Here is a 16,775-nt window from a genome sequence, read left to right on the forward strand (position 1 = left end):
GATTCTGGAATATCAACCAAACAAACAGAATAGATATAGTGATTCTGATGCGTCGGCGCTGTTCTCCAGAAAAAAAATATCGATGATCATTTTTTTTCGCCCTTTCCCTCTCTTTTTTTTCTGTTTTGTTTTGGGTTCTGGTTGTTGCTGATATCTCTGGTTGTATTAATAATTGGAAAAAATTAAAATACCACTGTCATTTTATCAATGGAAGTTTTTTTTTAGTTTTTCCATGTTGAAGCTACATTTGGTTGTCGTTTGTTATTTTTTATTCTGTTGCCGTTGTTGTTGTGCACCCATTGTGATTGTAATGCATTAACAAATAGGCAGCAGTAGTATTAAATCAATTTTGCTAAAAGTATTTTTTTTTTTTTTTTTGTATAATTAAAACCGAATGGCCAATGCTGCTGCTGGCCAAATGGCCTATTGGGCTAATTACTATGATGATGATGATGATGAAACTACATAGGATTTGACACTTTGCAATGGAAAAAAAGACAATGACAATGATTATGATGAAGAATAGAGGGACCAACAACAACAACGAACAACGAACAAACAAACAAAAAATTTTGCAAAAAACAATGAGTTAATGAGGCTAAAACTTGGAGATAAAGCTAGTTTTTTCTAGTATTTCTAGTTAAAAACTGATGAATGAATTAATGGAAAAGGATAAACAAAAGATTCTTCTTTTTTTTTTTGTTGGTTGCTTGGGATTGGTTGAGAGGGTGTGTGTGTGCTATAGGGATAGACGGAGAATTCAAACTTTCAATTTTCAACATTTGATTTTTGATAATTTTTCATCATTTGGATGAAATAATTATTCATTTTTCCTATTCTTTGGTCCATTGATCTTTTTTGCTATTTTTTTTTTTTTTTTTGATTTCCATTTCAATGTCCATCGTTTTTTTCATTCATTCGGTTTATATTTACTTTAGCTTATCAGGTTCTAATCGATAAAATGATGATGATGATAAACGATATTTAACAATTCTTTTTCCTTTTCAAAATAGAATTTGATCAATCATTATAACATTATCATCATCATATTAATTCAGAAATATGTACATTGACAATGAATGAATGAATGAATAAATGATGATAAGAATTAATGCTACTGAATGCTACTGTATGATAATGATAATGATGATGATGGCCAAATCAATAAATGTAATCATTATTATTATTATTATTATTATTTTAAATAATTCTACTGCTACTGTGGTTATATTTTTTTTCCTGCAAAAAAAATAGGAAATAGTAACAGAATATTTTCGAAAAAAAATAACCACAAACCAATATAGATATGATAAGGGTGAATATGACAATGGCAAACTTTTTTCTTCAATATAATAATCATAATGATGATGATGATGATGAAAATGTGAATATAGAGAATATATGTGAACCAAAAAAAATTATCGCATAATTTTCCCATTACTTTAAATATTGTCACCCAAACACATTTACCATACAGATTGTATAGCTCAACGGGCTCTTATCAGGTTCAATTTTCATTCACATTTTTATTATTCGATCAAAATTTATCAGTAAATTTTTTTTTGTTGTTGAATGTATAATACTATTAGTGAATGTGAAAGGCGAATGAATGAAAATAAAAAATTCTGTCCATTCATTAATGTGTATCATCACATCGACATGTGATTCATTGTCTCATTTGCTCATTTTCATTTTTTTTCAGCATTGAATTGTATAACGAATGAATCATGAAAAGAATTTTTGAAAATATCGATTTCTTTTTTTTGGCTTTTTATTCATCGTCCTCATAATCGATGAACAATTTGAAATTAATTTACAATTCTATCGTTATTAATCGAACCAAACCAGACAACAAAGAAAATGGCGATAATGATAATGACGTTTATTGATAATGATGATTGAATGAATAAATGGTTTTGAATATAAACAAAACAAAACAAAATAATGGTGGTTCATGGAGAAAATGGGATGCTTTTTTTCCCTTTTTTGATATCGAATTATTAATTTTTTTTTGTTTGCTGGTCCTACCATGGTTGATGTTTCTAGCCCTTTCACAGTTTGTTTGTCCGCGTGTGCATGTTTTTTTTAATCAATAATCATGCAAAAAATAAAAATAACGGGAAAAACGACCAAACAACAACATTTTTGAAAAAAAATTAACAAAACAAAAGAAATCGGTTGTCACTTGCTATATTGTGAAACACTGCTGCTGTTGTGTTCGAGTGAAAGCGAACGGAGAGACAAAATAAATTAATATTTAAAAAATAGTTAATTCAGTTTTATTTTTCGGGATTTAATTTTATGGCAAAAATTGTTTTGAAACGGATGCAGATGAGAATGATGTTGATGATGATGATGAGAATTGGTTGAAAAAAACAGCAAAATGAGGGGGTAGAATAAAATCATGATGGGGGTGAAAAAACTTAATTAAAAATATTGTTAATTAAATTACATAATAAACTTTGTTAATTAAGTTTTGAACAGCATTTTATCAGTGAAGTGTATTTAGCTAACGATGAAAAAAATGGGGGGAACCAGAAAAAAAATAGAAGATAGGAAAGAGAAAATGGTGAAAAAAAAGAAGTGCAAAAAAAAAGAGTTCATGATAATGCTGAATTTGGTGAAATTTTTTTTTCTCTCATTTCCATATAACCCAAATGAATTACTTTTGGCGCATACGTCCGGTTAATGATGAAACTAAATTCGACCGAGATCAACCCCGAACTAAAAAAGACAACCTGATTACACAGTCACTCTCCGAAAGGAAGGTGATTGGACGATTTTATTTTATTTTTTTTTCCATCATTGCCCATCCATCCACCAGCCACTTTTTTCTCATTACATTTGTGCTTTTTTTTCACATTTTAAAGTTTTATTTTAATTAGCAAAAGATTATTTTTTTGTTTTTTTTTGTTTTTTATTTCTTCATCAAGAGTCATTTAATTGTAAATGGATCTGATGATCATCCAATGAATGAATGAATGAATGAATAAATTTCATGAAGCCAAATGTGCCGTTCGTTTTTTTCTCTCTTCTTTCACATATTGCATGTGATTAATTTGATTGGAGCACCGACTGCATATGTGTGTGTGTGTGTGTATGTCTTTCAATCAAAATGACAACATCAGCTATTGGGTAAATAAATGAATCCAAATGACACACACACACAGAAACAAAAACTTAATTAGATTGAAAATTTTTGTTCTGCTTTTTCGATGACCAGAATGTATACCCGACAAAAAAAATAAAGCGCGCATTTTGGATAAAATTTTTCGAATATAATTATTTTGTTTCTTGGTCGAGAGATGGTGCTGATAAAATAAAATTCATATCAATTTTTAGGATTTGTTTTTTTTTCGTCAAAATAATAATTCAAAACAGAATAAAATATGGTTTTTGATTTTATTTCAAATTGGATTTTATTATTGACAAAAAACAAAAAAAAAATTCATTCATCTTCCATCACTAAGTAATGAATCTGGACTTCCATAACCACTGGAACCATCATCGGCTTGATTTGAATTTATTGGATTTATTGGTTGTCGAGCTACTTGAGCTAATTGTGCTTGTGGCTGATGATTTGATTGTGTTGTTGATGTTCCAGCAATAGATACTGCAGTCGATAAACCAGTAGTTGATGATGATGATGATGATGATGAAAATGATGCCAATGTTGATTCCGTTTGTTTAACTAATTTTTCTAAATGATTATTATTTATAGATAATTTATTGCTGCTATTGTTAATAGCAGTAGAATTGTTTCCATTATTACCACCACCAAACACTAACATTTCTTCAAAATCATATTCACAAAGAATTCGATTATCATAAAGATGAAAACGATCACCAATACAGAATCTAAATGATAATAATAATAATTTAGATAATTAGAATTCATAATTTTCAATTGATTTTATGAAATTACCGATGATTACATTGGCTACATTGAAAACATTCAACTGTAAAGAAAATTTTAAAAAAAATAATTAATGTTTGTTAGAATTTTAGAGAATATTTTTTTTGTTTTGTTACTAACGATGATAAACTCGATCACCATGTACTCTCATGACCATTTCGAATGCTGGTATAATTTTATTACATGCAGAACAAATTCCTGTAGCACCAAATAATCTGTATGTGGATATATGGAAATTGAATAAAATGAATCATTAATCATCATTCGTGGCAAATAGCCATTATTAAATTTACCTTAGATAATCACGTTTACATAATATTAGATTAGCTTTTGTAAATAATGTTGAACCAACTTCACCAAGACGACAATCACAACAAGAACATTTCAAACAATCTTCATGCCATAATTGATCCAATGCTTTAAGTAGAAAACGTTCTTGTATTGGTTTATGGCATGCAGCACAATTCGATATTGTGGGCATCAATAATTGGCAATTATTATTTGTTGTCGAACCAATATTATTATTATTATTATTATTATTATTGATGGTCACTGTTGTATTGTTATGAATGTTGTTACTATTGTTGTTGTTATTATTGTTCATATTAATCAACGAATTTGTCATTATTCGATGATTCGATGAACGATGATGATTATTATTATTATTATTATGTTGAGAATTGGAATTATTTTGATGATGAAAATGATGATGATGATTATTATGATGATGAAAGCCCATGTTGTTCGATAATAATAATAATGATTTTATTTTCATCCAAAACAAAACAACAACAACAACAAAAAAAAAATCCAATGTGATGAAATTCTATTCTGTATTCTGTAATTGGAATTCATTTATTTTATTCATTCAAACGTATACACACACAAACACACTGACAATACTTACAATTTATTTGAACGAATGAAAAACTATTTTTTTTTTTTTTTTAATTAGACCAATACGTTTGACAATTGTGTCGTGAATTGAGCAAATTGGCGAATTGAAAATATTGATGGGCAACTAACAAAAAAAAAAAAATCGACAACAACAATGATAATAATAATAGCAGCTAACACACAATTCGTCTAAACTAATTTTAATTCAGTTCAATTTTTTTTTTTGTTGCTGAATGTCATCAAAGTTTTTTACTGTTGTTACACAATGAAGGAATGAATGAATGAATGAACAAACAAAAACAGAAGAATATCTAAAATGTATGTGACAATTCATAATCATCATTTTTTTTCACCAACAAATTAATTTACAATGTTATTGAATCGAAAGTTCCCCCGTCCGTTATTGTTGTGTCGCTGTGTATTGGATCGAGATGCAAAATGATCTGCTGTTATTCAAAGAAGAAAAAAATAGACATTCATTAGTATTATGGCCACATTTTATTAACAAGCCAAACAAAAAAGAATATAATAAATGTAAAGAGAGAAAAAAGTGGCAGACAAATAATCCGATATACAAACACACACACACACACACACATTATTAGCAAATCAAGAATGGAGATTTTTTTTTAAATAATAAGAAGAAATTTCATTCTGAAACTTTTTTCTTGCACACACACACACACACACACACACACACACACACCCTGAACATTGATTAAATCAAAATAAAGTGTCGATCTGGTAAATTACATCAAAATTAAAACAGACACACACACACACACCGAAAAAAATGAACAAAAGCATCATCATTATAATCGATAAAAAGTAAATTAAAAGAGAAAAATTTTGGTCCAGAAAACGTGATTTCGATTTTGATGCCTAGGCAATCCGATATTGTTTGTGATTTTAGTTCAATCAAAACCCATTATGATGATGATGATGATGATGAAAGCAATCAAATTATAACTTCTTTACAAAAAGAATGTAATCCAAAATCTTTTTACAATTTTTTTTTTGATACAATGATTATTATCACATCAAAATATATCATCGATATTAGTAATAATAATAATTTTAAAATAACAAGTGAAAAAAAGGAACGAAAAATCAAAAATCAAAAGCCTATGAAAAATATACCGTTTTTTTTCAATCATCAATTCACTTTTTCAAATGGTAAAAAGCAAACAGAAAATTTCCTTCATTTTCTTCTTGCCGTATACTTAATCGCATTTTAGAAAAATCATTGGCCATGAAAAGTTTTTTATTTCTTTTCGTTTCGTCGTTGTCGGGAAACAGGGAAAAAAATACAGTCCCATCACACCGATGAAAGAAACAAAAAATATTATTATATGATGAAAAGATGAAAAGGGTATCCTTGAATAAGATGTTGAAATTCTCCTTGTATATGTAACCATATCAACCAACCATTTTTTCTTGATCAGGTGTTCCAGGAACATAATTTGAAGTGATGAAAATTAACCCAAACGCACCCACATTCGTCCAGTGAAAAACACGCCCATTTGCAAAATTGCTCTCCTGCGGCCATCACTCCGAACATTTTTGTGAAACTTGGCAAGATTATTCGTCTCTTTATGAAGTCTCAAAAAATGTCATTTGAAATTCTCAGGTTAGGGCATCAGAGGTCAAAGGGCAAAAACTCTCACGCCTCTCCAACGTGGTTTGGTTGCATTTTTTCTTTTGGGTCAACAAGATATTCAAGATCTTCACCTGATTTGAAGTTTTGAAGGAACTGTCAGTTGTGGCAGAGAAGTTATCGATAAAAAAGCGAAAAATCAATACATTTTCCTTCCGGCGGTTTGGGCGTGTACAAATACAATTTCCGGTATGTTCCACATTTCTGGAGTGAACACGCCCCAACCGCCGGAAGGGTGTGCATTAAAATTCACCTTTTATTGATAACTTCTCTGCCACAACTGGCAATTTCTTCAAAATTTCAAATCAGGTGAAGATCTTGAATATCTTGATGACCCAAATGAAAAAATGCAACCAAACCCCGTTGGAGAGGCGTGAGAGTTTTTGCCCTTTGACCTCTGATGCCCTAACCTGAGAATTTCAAATGACATTTTTTGAGACTTCATAAAGAGACGAATAATCTTGCCAAGTTTCACAAAAATGTTCGGAGTGATGGCCGCAGGAGAGCAATTTTGCAAATGGGCGTGTTTTTTACTGGACGAATGTGGGTGCGTTTGGGTTAATTTTCATCACTTCAAATTATGTTCCTGGAACACCTGATCAAGAAAAAATGGTTGGTTGATATGGTTACATATACAAGGAGAATTTCAACATCTTATTCAAGGATACCCTTTGTAATCAGATTAGGCATCATAATCATAATAATAATAATCATTTAATAGCATCATCACTATTGAATGAAAATCATATACACATAGAGTGAGTGAGACCGAAAAAAAACGGGAAAAGATTGGCATTTGCTTTATATATTTTATTTTTGCTATTTGACACAAACACACACACAAAAAATTATTTTTCAATCTAATCTTTCTAAATTAAATAATTTCACATTTATTCACACATTTTTCACAACAAAAAGTATTCCAAAAAAAGAAGCTTTTCATTATCATTCATTTCTTCTGTTTCTGATTTTGAAATGAGAAAAAATTATCAATCACAACTTAGAATCCAACCAAAATGGTGTTTGATGTCAAATCAAATTATTTATGGAACAAAAAAAACTAAAACATCAACAAACAAACAAAAAACCATAATCAAATACGCTGTATAAAAACAATAAATTGTCCCTTTTACCATTGACAATTTTGTTTTTTTTTCGGGTAAATTTGGTTATTACAATAATAATAATGCTCGAATGATTTTTGGACCGTATGTTTTTGTCATAATAATAATAATAACACATTTTATCCATTGTCATTTTTTGTTGTTGTTCACATTACACATTTTGATCTATTATTTTTCTTTTCTTTTTTTGTTTTCCCTTATCCAACAACAAATTACGAATCTGTAAATCGAATATCCAAAAGTTCTGTTGTCATCTATTGTCGTTGTTCAACACTAAGTGATAGAGAAGAATGGAAAAAAAATTAATTTCAAATGAAATATAGGATGAGTGGTGGTGGTGGTGATGGTGGTGGAGGAAGAAAAAAAAGTTCAACAACAATGACAAAAAGATTGAGTTTTAAAATCGAATTAGGATGTTGTTGTCGTCGTCGTCGTCGTTATCGTTTTTTAAAAGAATTTTCTTCTTTATTTCTCTGGTTCTGAGACTTTTATTCCACTTTTTTTCTCAATTCATTTCATTTCAAGTTTTCAATCAACAAGGGGGGAGAGATGAAGGAAAATAAAAGACAAACAAACAAACAAACAAGAAATCGATTAGGAATTCATTCATCCAGTTCGTTTTCTGTTGTTGTTGGTTGATGTTTGGCCATAATAACGATGATATTTCGGAGAAAAAAAAACATTTTCTTTTTTCTTTTTTCGTAAATCGGTACAAATATTGAATGCCAAAAATTGAAAAAAAACACTATACCCTACTAACAACAACAGCAACTATGAATCTTTGATAAGAAAATGATTGAAGTTTTTTCTCCCCCCATTCGAATCGTTTACTTTTTTTCATCATCATCCATTCAGTATATATTTGTATAATGGTAGTGGATATTTATTTTTATATATGAAAAAGAAAAATGTTTCCAAACAGCCAGACAACCAACCATCCAATGATGATGATGGTTATGAATTCTGTATTTAGAGTATTTTGAATGAAAAAGTTTTCGCTGTTTTTTTTTTTTTTTGGTTTGCTGTCAAATGCACATCGTTAGGCAAATAAATATTAAATTCTTTTTTCTTTGCAAATGTATTTTGGGTAGAAAATAAGATTGGATATTCACACACAAAAATGAAAAGAAGAATGAATGAATAATTTTTGGCAATGCACTTGTGTGATGGACAGAAATGTTTGCTGTTTACAAGAGAAATTCAATTATGAATTATGTTTCACCTCATTCCAAAACCATTTATCCATGATGATGATGAGAAAAAATTAAAATAAAATTGAAAAAACTTTGAAAATTCAACAACAACAACAGTGAAAGGCTATGAACTTTCACTGTCTGTTTATAGAGAAGAGAGAATAAACTTAATGTTTTGGGCCAAAATGAATAGACAAACAAAAAAATGGAAGGCAATTTTTCCATCATCATCAAAAAATGATGTTAGCCAACAGAAAAGAAACCAATTTTACTAATTTTACGCATCATTAACTAGATTATAACTATCATCATCATCGTTGCTGTTGTTGTTGTTGCCATGTAATGGGAGAGAATCGACAGAATAGAGAAAGAAGATAGAGAAAGCTATATATCAACAACAACAACAACCAAAAAAAAAGATCCGTTATTTTGCCAGAAAAAAAATTGTTTCAGAAATGAGTTCAATTTTGAAAAAGGTTTCACAAAGTTTTTTGTTTCATTCAAAATATTCACATTAAATTAATTTTTTAAAACTAATTTTATCATTATTTAAGCTTAGTGTATTGAATGGTTGACAAAAGAAAAAAAAATTTGGTCACCCAAAATTCAAATCAACAAACAACAATAACAGAATGAGATCAATTTCATAATTGGAAACAAAAAAACAGATCGAATTTCTACCAAATTTTGATCAAGTCGAGACAAGAAAATTATTGAAAATTAATTGTTGTTGGTGCTTTTGACAGTTAAGAGAGAGAGAGACAGAAAAATAATCTGACTTTTCATTTTGGCTGATTCTCAAATTACAGTTTTATGCACACACACACACAAAATTGATATTTTGTTTTGTCATTATTTTCATATATAGCATTTTAATTGAAAATAAATATAAGTCTGGAACACTTTTTAACGACACAAACGAAAATGGGAAAATCAAACAACCAACCAAAAAAATGAAAAAAAATGATCAAAGACCAAACACGTGTGCTTTTGCAAACAGGCCAAACGAATCGAATCCACTGATCACACACACACGCACATTTATTCAATTTAATGCCTGTTCTTCCACAACAAAAAAAAAACAAACTGAAGAATGATATGCTAGATTAGCTTCGATTATCATCTTTTTTTTTCACAATTTTGATCTCATTCATTCATTCATTCAGTCGTTGATCAAACATTCAGGATTTATCTCAGAATGAATCACTGATGAATATTGAATACAGAGAGGAGGGAAGAGAGGCAAACAAAACAAAAAAAAAGTCATTCACATTCATTCGATTAATATGATTATAATTTTTTTTTTGGTTGGTTGGCAAATAATCTCCTCCCCTTTTTTTCCACCCCCTCCTCGAAAAAAAAGAACGTTATGAAACACATTTTTGTGTTCTCGTTATTTTTTTTTCGAATGTTTTTCGTTCATAAAAAAAAATTGGTCATATGTTTTATCAATGTCTGTTGTCTTTTAAAAATTCATATTTTGAATATTGAAAACGTTTTTTTATTCATTTTTCAAAAAAAATGATAATCGAATTCAATTGATCCAGAAGAGATCATCATCATCATCATCATCGTATTATTTATCACGAGAATTCAAAAATTTAAATTCTTTTTCTGTTCAAAATATTATTTATTTGATTCACAATATTCAGGCTTATATGCATGTGCATGTGCATAAAATTTTTTTTCATCCATTATTATTAGCTTTATATTCAAAATGTCAGAAATGTACCAAATAGATATTTATTATTATTTGGACATACTGTTATGTTGTTTTTGTTTTTCAGATGAATTTCATTGATCCTATATCATGCAAATCGAATAAACAAAGTATGATCTATTTTTCCAATATTCGAATGATATTTTATTGATTCATTGTCCAATTTTTTTTATTTTCATATCACACTGTTTCTCCTGTGTTTGTGTGTATGTGTAGGTGTATCGTGCATAGAAAATAAAAATGATATGATAAAAATTTGTGATGTACGAATCAAATCGTGATGACAGGATTATGATCTCCAACTACTATTATATAACCTAAAATAACCGAACCATTTTTATTAACGTTCAGGTGTCAATCATTGAACTTTTAAAAAAAAAGAAATTGTCATCTTTTTCTGGCCAATCCCGCTAAACAAAAAGGTGTGTCACATTCGTTTTTTTTCTCAATCATAAATCTAATTTCATTTTTTTGTTTTTCATTACAGAATTATTATCACATTTCACATTAAATATCCGTATGGTCATAAATGTGAAATTCTTATGCAATTATTGAAATGAAATACCAAAAAAAAGACTCGACATTCTCATACAAATCAACAATATAATTGGATATAGTTATTTTGATACAAGCAAATTTAATTCCATTAAATGGCATTTTGTTCCTGTTGTTGTTGTTGATGAACATTCTTAAGTTTTTTTTTGCTGACAAATAACACAAATGAAGCAATGGTGAAAAATTGTCGGCATTAACATTGCTTGCATATTTTTTGTCGAATACAAATGACAATTATAACAAACCAAACCAAACTAAACAACTACTAAAATAAAGAATCTATATAAGATTCAATTATGCAAATCAGCAAAATTTAATTGCAATTTTTTTTTCTTTAACAATTAAGACAATGAAACAAAACAGCAACAACAACAACAAAAATATCAAGTCACGCTAAAGAAAAAGTAATGAGAAGAAAATGAAATTACTTTATGGTATGTTTTTTTTTTTTGGAGTGTGTGTGAATCTTAATTAACTTTTTTTCTTCTTCTTTTCCCTTCCCTGTCCAACTGTGTTTGCTTCGGTTGACGAACATTCATTTATTCATTCATTTATTTATTTATTCATTCGAATATTGTACATCACGCCATAAATACATACACATGATGATGATGATAATGATAAAAGATATGTTCATGAATAAGAAAAAACGAGAGAAGAAAAAAAAATTCCACAGGTATTATCTATCTATGTTCTGAAATGAATGAAATTAAGTATAAAAAATAACAATAATGGGAAACTACTACTAATAATAATAATAATTGTCACTTTGATTAATTATTATTTTTGTTTTAGCTATAGTCTCCTATCTCTTTTTTGATTATGGGATTTTAATTTTTGGCGAAAATGATTGGTTGGTTGGTAAGTTATTGTATTTTTTTTTATCCTAATCGATTATTATCAGTAAAAACAAACAACAAACAAAAAATTATTAATAGCCATAATAATTTGTTAGTGTTTTGTCAAATAATGATGATGATCGATTATCGATAATCATTATTCGATGTTTGGATTTGTTTTTCGCAAAAACGAAAAACCAATTAAAATTTGTTATAAATTTATTCAAATCACAATTACTCGTTAAAATAAGTTTTAATTAAAAAAAATGACGGAAATGTAAATGCAAAATTTTTTTTTGTTTAATTTAAATGTTTGCACAGAGAAACAAACAAACAAAAAAAAAATGGGATAGAAATTTTCCCAAAATCCAAACAAATTGAAATTATGATGATGATGACAACAAAAGAATTCAATAAATGTCAAATGATTGGTTGTCACAGTTTGAGAACAGAGGAGAAAAAAAAACTGATTTCAATAACTTTGTTTATTGGATGATTATATTAGAAAAAAAAGACCAGATTCTGGATTGATGATCATCATTAGTGGATGTTTCATCTTATAAGAATTTTCAAAATAACAACAAAAAAAAAATTCAGGATGTCTTTACTGTTGTCATTGTTGTTGTTGTTGTTGTTCATAAGGTTGATGATCATTAAAATAATGATGATAATGATGTTGATAATACGAAGGCAGATAAAAAGAGAGAGAGATACAAACATATCAACAACAACAACAACAAAAACACAAAGCACACATTTGAATTGATATATTCACAAACCAATTAATCGAGATTCTTTGTATACTCACATTATTATTACTTTTTTATTTGATGTGCAATATATATTCATTCATTGAATTGAATTGAAGCTCTCCAATTCAAACTAATTAGATTTCAAATTTGTTTTTCGTTAGGTTATTTGTTTGTTGGTTTTGAATATGAAAAAAAACACTTAACGATGTGGCGATAGTGGAGATCATCATCATCATCATCATATATATGCACAAACGTACAATGATCAGGATGAACCAAACACGACCAAAGCCAGATCACAACTAACTATCCGATAAACTATGCGTCTTCCTTTTTATTTTCAAACACAATCACAAATTTCATTTACTTTTTTTTTTTTGCTAACCCGAAATATATATCATGCATACGCCATACATTTATATAGAAGTTAGAGAGAGAAAGCGAGAGAGAGATAGTCCAAAAGCTAATAGTGGAGAATGGGATAAAGTAGAATTTGAATTTAAATGACTTCTGTTTTTTCTAATCAATAGATGGCAGCAATCGAAAAGAATACTATCGATATATCGATTGTATTTCAACACACACACACACGTGTGCTGCAAATATTCAAAGAATTTTTTTTTCAAATTTGTTCGAAAATTTTTATTGTTATTGTTATAATTATGAAACTTATTGAAAAAAATACTAATAAAAATGGACAAAAATCCAATGCCAATTGTAATCAGGTTATTCTCGATCATTTTTGGCATCTATCAGGATCGTCCGATGATCGTCGTTGTCGTAGCGTTCAAATCATTGTACAAAATCTAGCCAAACAAATTTCTAATGATCAATATAATGATTTATCATATTGTTTGGATCGTCTAATTCGTGGTCTAACATCAACACGTGAATTTTCTCGACATGGATTCTGTATTCTATTGACTGAATTATTGCAACACTTTCCTCAACATACCGACATTACCAATGTTATCAAGATTGCTGAAAAAGAATTTGGACATTTTAAAAGTGATTTCGATTCGGAGCTTACAATAGGCTGGACTTTGTTTATCAGTTGTTTATTGAAAAGTAAACGAATCACTAAAAGTACAGATAAAGAAATACTTTCAAAACTCTTCGAAACTTTATTCTTGATTGGTTGCAAAAAGAGTTATGTCGAAATTATTGTTTGTGAATTGATGAATAACTTTTACGAAGTATTTTCTAATGACTCGGATTTGTTTCAAGAAATCGTAGTTGATCGATTGAAAAACATGGATGATCATGGCAATAAACTATTTAAAACCTACCTTATGCTGTTATGTTTTCAAAAATTCCAATTGTCCAAAGAGTTTATAGTGAAAAATGTCTATAAACCAAATAGCAAAGATTTTACAAATATAATCAAATTGATTAAAGAAACTAGTAAATTTCAGCCAAACATTCATCCAATCATAGAATCATTTACTGCCTTGGTCAAAGAAATAGACAATAAAAATTTGGATGCTTATTTCACCAGATTGGTCGAAGAAATATTCAAAGTTGACATGGTAAAAACATCGTTAGGATTTGACATTATTCCGATCATGCTAGAAAATGTATCACATCATTCTCAGGTATGTCTTTATCTAATATATTTCTCTAACAAATTTCTCATGTTAAATTAATTACACTAGATCAAACTTATTCTATCATCTACCTTTATTCGTCTTCTTATTCAAACGTTATCGAATAAACAACATCCATTGAACAACGCTGCATTGGTTCTTTGTGATCGACTTCAAAATTATTCATTGAAAATCAAAGATCAAACTAGTTTCCAGATTGAATTCGCCCGATGTTTTATCGAAAAACCTGGATCAATAAATTTCGATGAATTATCACGATCAAAATTATTGTCTAATATTTTGAAAAATTTCAGTAATGATTCGATCAAAGAATGGATATCAATACTAATGAATTTGATGATGAATCAGGATAACGTTGCTGCCAGTGATTTTTATCGTGTACGTTGTTTGCAACAAATGACTCACTTATTAAAATGTTATACGGGTGACGTTAAATTTTTAATGAAAAATTGCAAATTTTTTCTTGTTTTTGCATATTTTAACGTTGATCTATTGACAAAAGATTTAATATTAGATAATGATAGTGGAGAAAAATTGAAAAGATTTAAATATCCAATAAGTGAAAAACTTCGTCAACAATTTAAAAGTTCATTTCAAAATGTTATCGTTCATTTATATGCACTATCATCGACTGTTTCAACCGATTCTGATTCTATTGTTCTCAAGAACAAACTTGCAAAACAAATAGAAATGCTAACTCAAATAAAAGATTTTATAATGGTTTTGATTAAAGATAAAAAATTGGAATTAGTGGACAAACAAATTTCAATGCAAAAATTCAAAGAAGTATTGTTGGAAATCAACAAAAAATTCGATTCAATCAAAACCGATGAGAATAAATGTCAAGTTTTTCGTTTATTTTATCTACATTTTCTTATTGAATCATTTGAAAATTTTTCTGATTTACAAGCCATATTGCCGGATTTCAATGAATGTGTTATTCGAGCATTTTCAAGTGAAAACGCAAAAGGAAAATCAAACGATCCTTTTTGGTCGGATGTATTTGTTGATCTTTTAATCTCTTTGATTATTAAATCAAAATCTTCTAAAAATATTATCCTAATGACTTTCAAATATTTGGTTCCATTCATAACTCCAGTCGGAATACAAAGTCTTAATGAAGCATTTGTAGATGATGGGACCATTGAATTTGATGCTGAAGACATTGATGATGAGGAAGATGATGATGAAGAAGATGAAAATGAAAACAATGAAATGGACACTGCTGATCAAATTGAAGATAGTGGTGATGATGATGATGATGATAACTTGTTGCAAGATGATAACGAACCAGTTGATGAAGAATTCAAAAAAGACGTCCTCAAAGCTTTAGGTTCTGCAGCTGAACATGAAGACGATTCGGAAGAAGTTCTTAGTGATAGTGAAATGTTCAAATTGGACGAATCATTAGCTCAAGTTTTTAGACAAAAATATGGTGAAAAAAAACGACAAGCAGAAAAAGCTGCAATGATCAAATCATTCAAACTACGTGTGTTAGATCTTATTAAAATTTTGATCGATCATCATCCAAATTTTTCTGTTGAAATGGCGTTCACAATTTTAAAGAATATTTTAAATTTCCTCAAATCTAATCATTCATCGAAAAATATGATCGCTTTGAATAATAAATGTCAGCAATTGTTGCAACAAATTTCGAAAACTCATTTGGTATTGAATGAAAACGAAAAAATTTCCAAAGAAGAATTTGAAAATTTATTGACAACATTGCTAAAGTTACAATGTCAATGTAAAAATTCGGATCTACAAAAATCATTTATAGCCTTAACATCATGGCTATTAACTTTGTCTCGAAACTGTTTGTCCAAAAATGATGTTGAATTTTTTAATGAACATATCGAACGAAATTTGCAATTATTTTTCAAAGCTTCTCATAATGAAATCAAACCTGAACTTTTCAAAACAATCATACCACAATTACATAATGAAAAATTATTTTTTGATAGTAAATTTTTTGAAATTATTAATCAATTATCTTTGGACAACAATGTACGGCCATTCAAACGTTGTATGGCATTAGATTTACTTGAAGGAATTTTAAAACGTATTAGTGATGATCAAAAAATAGAATCACGATTAATTGAATTAAGTGAAAAATATCTACAGGAATTATTGGAAACGTTAAAAAAATCCAAACAAAATGAAAAAAATATTATTGATTTGTACATTCGTGTATTGATGGTTCTGGATGTTTTTTCATTGAAAATATCGGATAATATAAAAACTGATGTTTTGGCTGCCATCAATTTATTGCCAAAAGATTTTCGACGTAAAATTGATAAAAAATTTATAAACAAATTGAAAACTACGGAATCCAATTGATTTATTTTAGAAAAAAAAATTGAATAAAATGAATTTTTTTTTGTTTGTTTGTTTGAATTAAATAATTTTAATCGAATTTCGATAGATGTCGCGAAAAAAAGAATTTCGAAATTGCTTTTATAACAAGTGTGGAGTGTTTTTAGTGTATTTGTTTGCATATAAAACTTGTCCATCC

At 28.6% G+C, this 16,775-nt stretch overlaps 2 protein-coding genes across 5 annotated transcripts; one reads left to right on the forward strand and one right to left on the reverse strand.

Annotated features, from left to right (window-relative positions):
* Positions 1–3,388: 3,388 nt before the first annotated feature.
* LOC113789252 (uncharacterized) lies at positions 3,389–12,976 on the reverse strand. Of its 4 annotated transcripts, none has more exons than XM_075822071.1 (6): positions 12,710–12,976; positions 4,824–5,256; positions 4,210–4,754; positions 4,037–4,131; positions 3,926–3,959; positions 3,389–3,858 (listed from the first exon to the last, which is right to left on the reverse strand). In XM_075822071.1, the coding sequence occupies exons 3-6, from the start codon at positions 4,689–4,691 to the stop codon at positions 3,453–3,455; spliced, it is 1,017 nt and encodes a 338-aa protein (XP_075678186.1). In that variant the 5' UTR covers positions 4,692–4,754; positions 4,824–5,256; positions 12,710–12,976; the 3' UTR covers positions 3,389–3,452. The 4 variants fall into 4 exon arrangements, with proteins under 4 accessions (XP_075678186.1, XP_075678180.1, XP_075678194.1 ...); XM_075822065.1 differs by having other exon boundaries at positions 4,824–5,259; XM_075822079.1 differs by lacking the exon at positions 12,710–12,976 and adding an exon at positions 12,140–12,244 and having other exon boundaries at positions 4,824–5,259.
* A 235-nt stretch (positions 12,977–13,211) lies between these two features.
* LOC113789250 (uncharacterized) lies at positions 13,212–16,645 on the forward strand. Its single transcript, XM_027338764.2, has 2 exons — positions 13,212–14,248; positions 14,309–16,645. The coding sequence occupies exons 1-2, from the start codon at positions 13,316–13,318 to the stop codon at positions 16,598–16,600; spliced, it is 3,225 nt and encodes a 1,074-aa protein (XP_027194565.2). The 5' UTR covers positions 13,212–13,315; the 3' UTR covers positions 16,601–16,645.
* Positions 16,646–16,775: the final 130 nt, after the last annotated feature.

Source organism: Dermatophagoides pteronyssinus, unplaced genomic scaffold (assembly GCF_027571235.1).
Source record: "Dermatophagoides pteronyssinus isolate colony J.1.1.1.1 unplaced genomic scaffold, Derpt_VIB-CSIC_2022.12 sq0001, whole genome shotgun sequence".
In the NCBI taxonomy this organism is placed as follows: Eukaryota; Metazoa; Arthropoda; class Arachnida; order Sarcoptiformes; family Pyroglyphidae; genus Dermatophagoides; species Dermatophagoides pteronyssinus.